Source organism: Brachypodium distachyon, chromosome 2 (assembly GCF_000005505.3).
Source record: "Brachypodium distachyon strain Bd21 chromosome 2, Brachypodium_distachyon_v3.0, whole genome shotgun sequence".
NCBI classification, from domain to species: domain Eukaryota; kingdom Viridiplantae; phylum Streptophyta; class Magnoliopsida; order Poales; family Poaceae; genus Brachypodium; species Brachypodium distachyon.
In genome coordinates this window covers 26,548,587-26,562,458 of record NC_016132.3, presented here as the reverse complement: position 1 = coordinate 26,562,458, position 13,872 = coordinate 26,548,587, and the positions used below count along the sequence as shown (strand labels likewise).

At 49.4% G+C, this 13,872-nt stretch overlaps 1 protein-coding gene across 1 annotated transcript; it reads left to right on the top strand.

The window, feature by feature from the left end:
• The first annotated feature begins 6,022 nt into the window (after nt 1-6,022).
• LOC100826123 (NDR1/HIN1-like protein 1) lies at nt 6,023-7,043 on the top strand. The gene has a single exon (XM_003566278.4). The coding sequence runs from the start codon at nt 6,071-6,073 to the stop codon at nt 6,839-6,841; it is 771 nt and encodes a 256-aa protein (XP_003566326.1). The 5' UTR covers nt 6,023-6,070; the 3' UTR covers nt 6,842-7,043.
• Nucleotides 7,044-13,872: the final 6,829 nt, after the last annotated feature.

Genomic DNA, 13,872 nt, shown 5'->3' with positions numbered 1-13,872 from the left:
TGCAAAGGTTTAGTATACAGTTACTAATATGGGTTGGGTCGAACTTATTTTATAATCGGACGTGCCCACACTTACCTTATCGTGCGGCGCGCATCAAGCTACACGCGATGGCAATCGGGCGGCCAAGCTGTTTTTCTCTTTCCCTGTACTTCTCTCTCGTCTCTTCTTCCCGCAGTAGGAGGCACGGTGGAGCAGCCTTGGGGCTGCGGCGGAGCGGGAGAAGGCGCGGGGTCGCGGCGGCGCTGGAGCAGGGGCGTTGTCGGAGCAAGCCGCGGCGGCGAAAGGGGGCGTTGCAGCAGATCAGGGCGCGGCGATGCTGGAGGTTGGCGTGTCGGCGGAGCAGGCAGCGCTGGAGGCAGGCAGGGAGCAGGGGCGGCTGCGTTGCGACGGAGCAAGGGCAGGCCATAGCGGCGCTGGAGAATGGCGCGGCGGCGGAGCAGCGGCAGGCCGCGGCCGCGTTGGAAGGCAGGCCGGGTGACGGAGCAGCAGGAGCGGCGGTTTCTTCTTTGCCTTCTACGGCGGTGGTTCCCATGATTATTCATGCACCTGGTCTTGGCGAAGTGTTCTGGTCATGCTGCTGGTCACGGCAAGCTGCTGTGAGAAAGGTGTAAGCAAGCTATTTGATGAAATGTCTAATAGGGGGCCTCGAGCCTGATTTTTGTGATGTACACTAGTTTGATCCAACACAAGTCATGGCCATGGAGACTTGTTTTAGGCGATGTCGAACTCCTTCGTGATGCGGAGCCCAACGGAGACGTGGGGGAAGTATCGAACCTGGTCGTCACGGTCGAGCTCGACGTCGTCGAACTTGAAGACCCGAGGCACCACAACGCTGCAGTTGGTCAGCCACCATGACTGGGTGTTTCTAACGAGGAACAACACCTCGTCGCCGAGCTGCCATGATAGCGGCACCAACGCGTCGCTAAAGTCACGGACGTGGTTCCCCGTGAATCCGCCAAGCGCGAACACGATGGCGGATGGTCGCCGTCAGCGAGTTTCGGTTTGACTGCAGCCACCCGTTAAAGACCGCGAGATATGCAACAACAAGACCATCGGGATCATGTCGCTCTGCCGATCTAGCTTTTTTTATGTATAAGTTGACAAAATCTATGCAGCATGTTGACACGTTGTTGTCCCTCCTAACTGCCATGTATGTCTTACTGTCCAAATAACCTGGTAAGCTGACACAGTTAACCTGGTAAGCTGCCACCGTTAACCTGGTAAACATAAACCGTTAACCTAGTAAAGACACACAGTTAACCTGATAAGCACACATAGTTAACCTGGTTGGTAGGCACCGTTAACCTGGTAAACACACACAGTTAACATGGTGAGTTTGCTCCGTTAACCCGATAAACACACACAGTTAACCTGATAAACACACATAGTTAACCTGATAAGTGGGAACAATTAACCTGGTAAGTGGAAACAATTAGCCCGGTAAACATGCACAGTTAACCTTCTAAGTAGGCATATTTAATCCGGTAACTTTTTTTCCAACTTAAAACTTACCATCTATTAAAATATGAATTTATCATCCTGATAGGATGGTAACTTGTGCAATTTGGCCTCATAACTTCATACAAATAGGATGGTGACTTGTTTATCAAAGTTACCACCAATAATTTATGACTACAGTGTTAATCTCAAGTTATGATGATTTCTCCTTACGAGTTACGATGGAAACTTGCGCAATTTGGCCTGATAACAAAAGGGTTCGATTTTTTTGTTGAAACATACTCGAGTAAGATCTATTTTTGAAGCACTTGTCGATACAAATCTAGAAGACGGATTGTGAATCGGACAAACGGTTTGAGTTATAAAATATCTTGAATCTACGAAATCAACTAGTATAAAAATACCCAAAATCAGCTTTTGTATGTAGTGGGCTGCATCGAGGAAATTGGTCCAGCTGGGCCACGCCTGCTCGACTCTATTGGGCTGCACGTGCAAGCGAAGCAGCCAGCTAGCACGCTTCGCTCAAATAAAAAAAGCCAGCTAGCGCGCAAAGGATCACTCGATGGGCACTGCACGGTAAGCTCCGTGGGCACGTGCGCTGAATAACACGGTCCTTTTATAAACCGCTGTGAAAAATACACACAAAAACAAGAAGAAGTTAGTTAGCCAAACAATAAAACGAGAAAATCAGATAAAATGCATCATAAATGCAATCAACCTGATCTTAACTGAAAGTCCTAAACCGATAGTTACATTTTTTCAGGGCCGTATCTAGGAATTCGGGGTCCTGGTGCGAAATATGAAATGGGGCCTAAATAATAAAAAATGTTGCATAATCAAAATATATTCTACTTAATTATATTACTTCAATACTTCCTCCTAAATGACTCAAATTTGCTCAAATATTGATGTATCTCTATCCAAAAAAAGTCTAAATACATGTAATATTTTATCACTTAATATGGGACGGAGTATCTTCATAATACATTGAAAAATTCAAATTTTATGTTGAAATAATAAAGGTTTTATTTAGAAGCAGACCAAGCAAATAAAGATTACCTCCCAACGGCTGTAAAAAAAAAAGCTGACCTCCCCGCGGCGCCCACCGCCTGCTGCCTATCGATCCATCCGCACACTCAAGGAGTTTCAGCCGAGCAGGCCTGTTTTTCCTTTGCCTTCATGGGCTTTTCTGTTAATGGTTTTTCTTTTCTGTTAATTAAGGATGGCTAAGCACTAATCAGTACCACTATTAAGGCTAGATTTGGGGGCCCTTAATTTTTGGAGGCCCTGAACAGTTGCCCAACTCGCACCTGCCACTGTACGGGCCTGAATTTTTCTTTTCTCAGTTGGGTCGAGAGAACACTGAACGACCATTCGGAAGGGAAAGGCATGGAGTGAATAGAAGGCGATTTTCATATATTTCGCTGCTGCGACATATAAGGTCGCATCGCTTCATGGGTCTTCAGATTTCGCTTTTCGGGTAGATTTTTAGCTAGGCTTGCAACTGTTTCTTTCATGGGCTGTTTCCTAGCATGGGATGCGGCTGCAGTTAGTAGAAGAGAGATAGCCCAGAAAAATAACAGTTTCCTTTTTATTCTTCCCTTTTCTTTTTAATCACTTTATATTTTAGAAAAATCTACAACATGTTTTGTTACAGCCATCAATTCTTCTGGAAAAGCATTTTTAATAGTGGGTTGGACCATTTTTTTTTTATGAATACAAGCATTTTCATTTCCACTAGTAAGAAAACCGCAGTGAACATTTTTATGTTGCAAATGAAGATTTTTTAACCATGGTAAGAAATTCCACAATTTTTGTCTAGTGAATAATACTCCTACAATGCAGAGAAAAATTTATCACGACACAATGATCATTTTTAAGATGTACACAAACACTGTTTTATAGTAGACGAGAAAAAAAATTCACATCGTGTTGCTAGTAAACATATCAAATAAACATAATAAACATCCACCCGTGTGTGGTGGTGGTGTAAATGTGGTACTCCCTTCGTCCCAAAAAAATTCACATCATGTTGCTAGTGAACATATCAAATAAACATATTTTTCTTGTATAAGAGTATATACAAATCCAAGTCACTTATTTGGGACGGAGGGATTATTTGATAAGAAAAGCTATATATATACAGAGAAGATATAGGCCCCCTTCTTTTGTGCCTGTAGGCCAGCTTCCAGGTCCCAAGCAGCTGAAGCCCAAAAGAAGAAAAAATTTCTCATCGGCTCTTCATGAAAGCCCCTCCCAAACGTAGTGCAAAGTAGGCTGTGGGGAGAAACTGGTCTGGACCAGCTTCCCGAGCTTCTCCGGACGCATGTTTCTAACTTACCCTGAGGGCGAACCGTTATTGCACTCGAAATGCCACCGCACAAGTTCCATGGCAAACCCCTAGACCCCGACCTCCTCGCGCTCGTCCTCCTCATCCCAGTTCCTCGCGGTGGAGCTCTCCCTTGCAGCCGCCGCCCCGAGCCCGCCCCACCTCCTCCATTCGACCTCGCCGGCCGCCACCCTCATCATCTCCCCCGGATCCGCCGCCGCCCCTAGACCAGGAGCTCATCGCCCGCCACCCTCTCCTTTCATCCCGACCCCATCCCCCATCAGCCCTCAGCGCACCACCTTCCCATCTCCCCTGCACCCGCAGCCTTCCTTCCTCATCATCCCTGGATCCGCCGCCGCATCTCCCACTCGTACCAGGAGTTCTCACCGGCAGCCGTCCAATAGTCCTCACGCCACCAGCGTTCCCCAGCCAAGCCGTAACCGCCGTTGTAGTTTCCTGTCTCTCCCATATCGCCGGATCCAGCGCCATGCGTGGTTCTTGATGGTTCTGGTCCTTGATGCTTTGTCAGTTTGTCTGCAAATCCTCCCCTGAAGGTCTTGTATTTAGTGAAGTACAGATTCATATAGCAAGTAGTGCAGGAATTGCTGGATCTTTGCTTCTTCTTTTTTACTCTCTTTTTTTTATCCAAGATCTGGTGTTTGCTTCTATATATTTAGAGACTGTGCATGTACAAATGCTCTTTTTCCAAATGGGTGTACAGATTAAGGGTGTGTTTGGTGGCCCGGGTGAACACAGATTCACTCTCCCACTTGAGATATTATGACCTCATACAAGCTGGCCTGAGATTCTTTGTGGTGTTTGATAGCCCGTATGTGTTGAGAGAAGTTGGACTAATACTTTGTTTGGTAGCATGATGGGTTGAGATTGGAGCTGTCCAAAACGTTTACACAAAGGTCCCTAAACAAAAACAAAAAAAAGCAACCGGGTCCAAGCTTCAGCCATGGGGAGGGGAGGGGGCGACGGCGGTCAGAGGCCAGGAGGGTGGCGGCGGGCGGCGTCCAAGGGAGGAGGCGACGATGGCCGGAGGCCAGGAGGGCGGCAGCGGGCGGCCAACGACGTCCCGAGGCGGGGGCGACGGCGGCCAGAGGCCAGGAGGGCGGCGGCGTCCCGAGGCGGCCAGGGGAGGGGGCGACGACGGCCAGGAGGGCGGCGTTCAGAGTAGGGGGAACGAGTTGTCGTTCGGGAGCAAATGAGGGGCACGGGAGAAAGTCTGGAGGTGCGCTGGTGGGCCCATGAGATGGATTGCGGGATGGGCTCAGCATGGCGGGGTTGTGAAGCTCGATTTGAGCTTCACAACGGGGCCAGGCTGAGGGGCATTTTTCATATGAGGTGGGTTAAGCTCTACACGTCCAATCCAAGCTAACAAACACAATCTGAGTTGGAAAAGTGGGACGAGAAGAGATTTTCTGGATGGATTCAGGCCACCAAACACACCCTAACAGATGCATGTATGTATGTAAAGATATGCATAGATGAATGATCTATAGACGCAGATGTATATACAGATGTGTGTATGTGTGTGTACAGATGAAAAAGAAAATGTGCAGGTGTTATAGATGAACTGATGAACCAGAGCAGATTCAAGAAATTGCAAGTGTGTGTATAGATGCAGGTATGATTAGACCGTAAAATGTATGCATTGAGCAACTATATCAGATGCTGATGTACATCGGTATAAATTGAACATAAAAAAAGGATGTCCAAGGGTATTACAGTTTTTTCCTACTCAAATAAGAAAATAAGCTAAATTTCCAGAAGCCGAAAAGAAAGGAATAAGAAAATAAGACTGTTTCTCAGAGTTTCCTGTGGTAGCAGCTTCTCACAGAAATTCAGCCGAAGCTGGAGCGGAAGCTGGTGCAGCCGAAAAGAACGAGGCATAGACGCGTGGTGGAAGTGTGGTATTTAATGAAAAAAATGAAAATATGCCGATCGAGGTACACGTACAGCACAGAAAATATTCTAAAGCTGTTCGAGTTGTTTTGCTAGGTATACAAACTGAGCACCGATCGATCCTCGGTGCACAACAGCCAGGACGAGTGCTAGGTGGATCCAAGGATCACCGATCGGGCGCACCAGGCCATGCATAGGCTGACGGCCGCGCAAGTGAACCCGGCCAACACGTAGTACTGAGAGGCAAACGTCACTCTATCTCTACCACCCAACCTCTTCGACGGTTACACACCGACACACGTACTGATATATATACTCCATGTACAGGGATGCAAACTTGCTCAAGAATTCCCCAAACTTCCATATCTCAACATGGTAGACCACCACCTCCCGCCGGAGGAAACCGGCCACCACCACCACAAGGGCGAGAAGGCCGTCCACGCCGACGACCTCAAGCCAGCCCGCCGCCGCGGGTTCAACAACTACTACTACGGCGGCCACGCGGCCGGCCACGGCGGGGCGTTCCGCACGCTCTGCTTCGTCCTCCTCGTCATCATCCTCCTGGCCGGCATCACCGCGCTCATCCTCTACCTCGTCTACCGCCCTTCCACCCCAACCTTCGCCGTCACCTCCGTCGCCGTCTACTCCCTCGCCAACGCCACCGCCCCGCCGGCTGCCGGTGCTCTCGCCGGACCCGGGCCCGGGGCGTCGCCCGCGCTCATGGCGGCGTCGTTCCAGGTGACCCTCGTGATCCGCAACCCGAGCGGTCGGTCGGCGGCCACGTACGACACGCTGACGGCGTACGTGGCGTACCGCGGGGAGCCCATAACGGGGCCCGCGTCCCTGCCGCCGCTGGCGCAGGAGCCACGCAGCGCCGTGGCGGTGGCGCCCGTGGTCGGGGCCGGCGCAGCGGTGCCCGTGCCCGTGTCGCCGGACGCCGCGGCGGCTCTGTCCAGGGACGTAGCGTACGGCGTGGTGTCGCTCCGGGTGGTGCTGCTCGGCCGCGTCCGCTACGTGTCCGGCCCGTTCCGGAGCGGGTGGCGCTCCCTGTACGCGCGCTGCGACCTGCTCGTCGGCGTCCGCAAGCAGGAGCGCGGCCGCGAGGCGCCGCTGTTCGGCAATCCCTCCTGCGATGTTAATTAATACGGAGTACTACTACTCCGTGTGCGATACCGGCTGCGCGCGCGCCGCTGATCCATGTATGATCATCAGATAAACAGCTTGATCTCCCTTGTACGCGCACAGTTACCGTGCTCTGCACATGCAAGCATAAATGGATATTTGTATGTTGGTAATGTCAAATAATGCAATGCTTTGGCCTGTAGGTACATAAGATTTCCGTTCATCTATCAATTGATTTTTTTTTTGAGGGGATCTATCAATTGATGAACCAGAACGAGCACGTCATCTGCAACTGCAAACATTTCCAAGTTCCAACTCATCGGCATCGGCGGTTTGGAGTTTTCCTTCTTGGACGGTAGTCGCGACTTCCTCTTTGGGCTTGTTGGCCTGTTATTGGGCGACGAGTTCAGACCTACAGCCCACGCAAAGAAAAACAAGTGATAAGCCCATGGCGCCCACGAAAGAAGTCCATATTTCATCCCTAAATGTATCTTTGTAGCCGCATACCCCCTCAATTGCAAAACCGTCTAATTTCAAGCCTGAAATCTCTAATACCAGATAAATCATCCCTTTTAGCGGTTTCGGGCTTACGTGGCACATTTCGAGCAGTTTAGAGGCCGATTAGGATCGTTCACACTTTTGTTTGACCGATGACCTGGCGTTGGCTGGCAAATAGCTTCTCTGGCCTTCCCTTCTGTCGGTTGTCGGCGACGCCTCCTCGCACCTACAGCAGCGCGGAGACGAGACGAATCTACTCGGGCCGGTGGCGGCGGCCGAGACGCACAGGAGGAGGCTGCCAACGACGGTGAGCGGCCGGCCTCGGAGCCGGGCATAGCGGGGGCTGCTCAGGCTCGCGGAGGTCCAGGAGAGGGCGTGGTCGCGCTCGCAGTGTCTAGGCGGAGCTCCAGAGGCCGAAGGCGAGTCGACAGAGGGACTGGAGGCGTGGCTTGGCGTCGGGCGGCATCCGGCCGGAGTCGGGGAAGACGAGCGCTGGCGGCGGCTCGGGTCTAGGCGCTCGTGCAGGAGGCCGCTTTGATACAAGGGGAAAAGAGAGAAGAGAAGAACAGGCGCGGGGGAGAGAGCTCGGGAGAGGAGGAGAAATACAGCTGCAGTGTGTTGGTGAGAGCATGGGTGTTCGCTTACTACAAGGAAGGAGCCACTGACGCGACATTCCTGTACTTCACGCATGGGCTGATTGGCTGAAGGAGGTCAACTGCGAGAGGAAAGGCGTACGCTCCCAAGCTCTCCTGCCAAGCCGCGTCCCCAGCCATGGCCTCCGGCGGCGAGCCGAGAGAGTACGCTTCGGTGCCCCTGCTCGCCCACCGTTCCGCCGAGGTCTCGCATCTCTCCTGATAAATTATTTTCCCTGTAATTTCTCTCCTCATGAGTTCCTGCCAAGAAACTCAAGGAGACGGAAGAATACACCACCGTGGGCGGCGCGGCGAGGGCGCGGACCGAGGTGTCGATGCAGGCAACGTGGGAGGCGTGGCCGCAGAGCGGGAGCAGGCGGAGGCGGTCGTCGGCCGCGAACTCGCAGAGGCAGACGGCGCAGTCGAACGGCCTCCGCTTCTTCTTGGCGCGGTGGCTCTTGAGGAACATCCGTCGCAGGATGTGGAGCAGGCCGGACACCAGCAGCACCACGGCTAGCACCACCGTGATGAACAGCACCGCAGGCGTGATCCTGGCCCGGCCCAGGCTGCTGCTGCCCCATCGTCGCGACCATGCGAGTCTCCCTTCGTCCTCTCCCGGCCCGCGCCTGCCCGAATCGCCGCCGCAAGCTCCTCGACACCCCGCCTCCTCTGTCAACCCCTCACCGAGCCGCTGCCGCCGTTGGACTCACCGCGCCGGCGCGCACGCGTTGAGGTTCACGGTTCGCCTCGCCATTCACCAGAGGGCCGGATCGGTCCCCGTCTTCCCCGGCTCCATCCCCTTCCCTGCCAGTGCCGCCTCCCTTCCCTCCCCTAGCTCGCCACTGAACTCCATTGCCTCCCTTGAGCTCGCCAGCGACAACAGCCAGAAATTGATGGGATTCTCGCCGGAATTCCATGGGATTCTCGCCAATGAGTACCCGAGCTCCTCCCTCCAGGACGCCGGAGGAACGGCCAGGCCACATCATCAGTAAAAAAAAGTTCACTTTGCCTAATCAGCCACCAAAAAAGGGACGATTTATCCGCTATTAGAAATTTTAGGGTTAAAAATAAGTGGTTCCGCACTTTAGCTGGTTATGTGTCCCGCCAGATATATCTGAGGGTGTATTATGGACTTCTTTCCACCAAAATCGTTGCTGTTGGGGTGCCATTCTATCGTTCTCCGCTGCCGTGACCGTGAAGTATGAAACATTCCTTGTTTGCGTGGGCATGTATCCCATCACTAGGGCTACCCAATTTGTGTCCGTAGATTTTCTTTCTTGGGCGGTCCGTCCGGTCCGTCCTTCTGCGTTCATGGGCTTATTATTGGGCGAGGAGTTCAGACCTAGGGCCCAGGCAAAGGGAAACAAGTAACTGGCCAAGGTGTTTTCGTTAAAAAAAACTGGCAAAGGTTTTTCGTGGCAACGCACGATCTTGCAGTTGGGCTCCCCTAAAAAAACGATCTTGTGGTTGAGCTGCAATTTAATTGCGCCAACCGGGTCTCAAACTCTAGATCTCCTGACTATCTAAAAACTCAAACTGCCGATGGAGAAAAAGGGCAGTCCACTTATACTTCACCACATTCTATTCTAGTTCTTGATGCATTTGGCGGGCGATGTCCCGTAGTCTTGGGGGGTACGTTTGGTTTTTGTCATTTTCAATTCTATCTATCTACCAAATATTAACAATAATTGATTTGCTAACTTTTAAGAAATATTATCCAGTTCTCACTTTGCGAAGTATTAATTTGGCAAAAATCTATGAGTGTGATGACATGACTCATGTTGACAACCAAATATTTTGACAAAGAATCAAAAAAACAACCAAATAAACATAGAATGTCGATATTTTGGCATGGTTAATTTAGGTAAGATGAAGCTGTCGGTGCATTGAACCCCTCGGCTATATACTACGCCGACGGTGCATTGAACTGCCGGTAATAGCATACCCAACCGTATGTTGAGCCTCTCGGTTATACTCTAGCCCGACGGCCAATAACCGTCGATAAATATATAGCCGACTGTAAAGTGAGCCTCTAAGTAATATACTAAGATGACGGTCACTCGTCGGGGTTTATACCGTAGGCTAACATGATAGCCGACAACACCGTCGGCTATAACATGAATGGCCGACCAAGCATGCCCGAGTGGAGATAGCCGACGGGTCACTCTTGGATAATCTTATACCTGACGGTTATCATATTTAACCGACAGTTTATTGACTGTCGGGAAATAGTAGGATTCTAGTAGTTATACGGCACCGGTGAACGCCTATCTCCCACGGTGCCTCTCCCCCATCGACGACCGCTGCTCGACACAGACCCGAATGACATCTCCACCGCCGCCGACTGCGGGACGCAAACCCTAATTTTTTTCCTGAATTGCAAAGTGTTAGTTTCTTATTTCGAAGCGGTAAACCTTCTTATCCAGCGTGGCCTAAACAATCCTAGCTTAGACCCTGCCACGTCAGCAATCCCGGGCTAATCCTACTTAAGGGCACTAATTATCGGGATTTGAGAGTTCAGGGTGCTAAGTTCAGCGATTTGCAGGTCAGGGTTTGATTGGGTCGATCCACCTCTACAAGCACAGGGTTTAAAACGGACTTTACTCTTTACTCTTGAAATATCCTTTGGGGAGAAGAAATGGCACGTTCGGAGAATAGATGAACCAGAACGAGTTGTACGTCATCTGCAACTGCAAACATTTCCAAGTTCCAACTCATCGCCATCGGCGGTTTGGAGTTTTCCTTCTTGGGCGGTAGCCACAACTCCCCCTTGTGGGCTTGTTGGCCCGTTATTGGGTGACGAGTTCAGACCTACAGCCCAGGCAAAGAAAAACAAGTGATAATCCCATGGTGTTCCCACTGAAATCGTTGCCGTTGGGCTGCCATTCTATCGTTCTTCGCAGCTGCGATCGTGAAGTCTGAAACGTTCTCCGTTTGCGTGGGAATGTATCCCATCACTAGGGCTAGCCCCATTTGTGTCCGTCGATTTTCTTTCTTGGGCAGCAGGGTTCGTGGGCTTATTATTGGGCGAGGAGTTCAGACCTGGGGCCCAGGCAAAGGGAAACAAGTAACTGGCCAAGATGTTTTTGTTCAAAACAAAATATAAAAAAACTGGCCAAGGTGTTTCGCGGCAGCGCATGATCTTGCAGTTGGGCTCCCCTAAAAAAATGATCCTGCGGTTGAGCTGCAATTTAATTGCGCCAGCCAGGTCTCAAACCCAAGATCTCCTGACTACCTAAAAACTCAAACTGCCGATGGAGAAAAAGGGCAGTCCACTTATACTTCACCACATTCTATTCTATCGTTCTTGATACATTTGGCGGACAATGTCTTGTAGTCTTGGAGGGTACGTTTCGTTTGTGCCATTTTCAATTCTAGCTATCTACCAAATATTGACAATAATTGATTTGCTAACTTTTAAGAAATATTATTCAGTTCTCACTTTGCGAAGTATTAATTTGGCAAAAATCTATGAGTGTGATGACATGACTCATATTGGCAACCAAATATTTTGACAAAGAATCAAAAAACAACCAATTAAACATAGACTGTCGATTTTTTGGCATGGTTAATTTACGCACCAACTAAACAATTCCTTGTTTCACAAGAATTCCCTGTTTGCGTGCGCTTTATGTGTGGGACTGTACCCCACATTCTCTTGGATGGTCCAACTTCTGGCTGTAGATTATCTTATTCTCGGGTTTTAGAATATATTTTGTTTCTTTTCACTTTTTTCTTTGGTTTTAGTTTCCCCCCTATCTTTTGATTTTAAGTATTTCATGAACATTTCTTTAATAGATACAAACATTTTTCTTGCGATGAGCACATGATTTTTTTTTCTGACGTGCATGTCAATTTTTTTTGATACAAGAATAAAAACATTATTCTTCTCTCTTGCATATTTGTTCTTTTGCATTTAGCCCACTGGTAGAAGCTTCTTCTCCACTTCTCGAATCTCATCGCGATGATGAAGGTACCCTAATTACGTACTGGGAGGGACCACTCATGGTGCTAAGTCTAGGATAAGTGCGTGGCGTGTATTCACCCAAGCTTTGGAGGAAGGATAAGAAAATTGCACAACAACGTTTTGTTTTGGAAACTTTGAAGGACAAGGATGCTGATTTTGTTGTTGTGAGACATATACATAGCACAAGGCGACGTATCTTATGAAAACTTTTTTTGGCTCAAACTTTCAAACCATCATCGTAAGTCATTAGACAAAAAAAAAACACATTGCTCGGATCAAAGGTGAAAACCTTACAAACCACTTAAACAGTTTTTTTTTGCATATAATCCCTTCTCGTTGAGTTTAAGTGGTTGGTGAGACTTCTATCTTTGATCTTAACCGTGCATTTTTATCTAATGACCTACGATGATACTTTGCAAGTTTACACCGACTGAAAGTTTTCACCGGATACGCCGGCTACATACAAAGAGCACCTGGGAGAGGAGCGGGAAGAAGCTGCTGGCAACGAGTGGCAGTGGGCCTGAGTGACGTAGGTTTCTCCCATGCGACATGAACGCTAATCTGGTTGGGCTGAGATGGAGTATTCTACGAGCTGACATGGCGCCACACCAACAAACCCTGGGACAAAACCAGACAATCTGAACGGGAATGGTGTGTTCTAACGTTTTTATAGCTTAGAAGGGGTTGTTAGAACTTAAGCATAATGGGATTAAAATAATCATTCACTAGTCGTGACTAGAGTACTAAGACAAAGGAGATTAGTGAGTTCATACGTGCGACGGATGAAAACATTGCCGTTGGCTCGGTGCAGAGTTGAAGCAGTGGCGATGTCGTAGAGGTAGTAGAGGACGTGGTCCATGGAGGAGTTCTCGAAATCCTTCTCCTTCCTTCAGGCCGCCATTTGCACTGCCCCGGGACGGGAGCAGCTAGCTCTGGCCTTCCCGTCGTTGTCAGTGCTTCCCACATCGGTTTGGGTTTTGGGAGTTCATGGGCAAAATGAGGACTAGCATCGGTCGCGTTTGTAGCCCGTACTCCCCTTATATATTGCACTGCACGACAGGAGATCAAAACCATGAATTGGTTAGGCACCCCTGATCAGAGTGCGTTCAGTTAGGATAAGGTTCCGAACGTTGGTTCGTGTACCCCCTTTAATTGCCCCTTACTCAGTCTAAGCCGAGATAAACCATCGAGGGTGATTTAAACCAAAATAGACTACAGTTGTGACATGAACTATGCTAAAATTTAAAGTGGTAAAGTGGACTTCACTATTTTAAAAAAAAGTTGTGGTAAATCCACATTTTTTTTAGTTTGTTCGAACAACTGACACAGAAAAACAACGACTTTTTTTAATTTTGCAAAAAAAAATGTTTTCATTTGTTTGCTAGAATTTTTTCCACATCCTTTGGTAGAGCAAGATCCAATCGATGCACCAAAAATTCACACGAATCGCGCAGTGCATGTATGTCATGCCGTGCGAATCCCGCGTGACCGGCCGGTGGAATCAAGTGTAGCACGGTAGCAGCCGTCGCTTTTGCCCACCGGCGCAAGGCTTCCAAAAATAATACTCTCAGCAGGCAGTCCACCACGACCGATCCAATAACATGCGACACACGGACCAGATCGAGGTGACTCGCGAACCGGTATGACACCATCACGCATACGTCAGCACGGTGACGCCAGTATCCCCTCTTCCCAATTGCAGCACCAGCAGGTCTCTTTCCCTCGTTCTGTCCTCAGGTCTCTTTTCGTTTCAGAACACGAGGCACTGTTACTTTTTCTTTTTTCTGACGGCAGGAAAGTGTGTGTCTGTGTGTGCCGTCTGCCCGTCTAGCAGTTCTTTTGGAAGACCGGGCCAGGGTCAAGGTCTAAAATACAGTTTCGAAACAAATAACCTCTTTGTTTTTGCCGGGAAGAATAAACGTACCCAATTTATCTTGACTAAGAGGTTTTCAAAG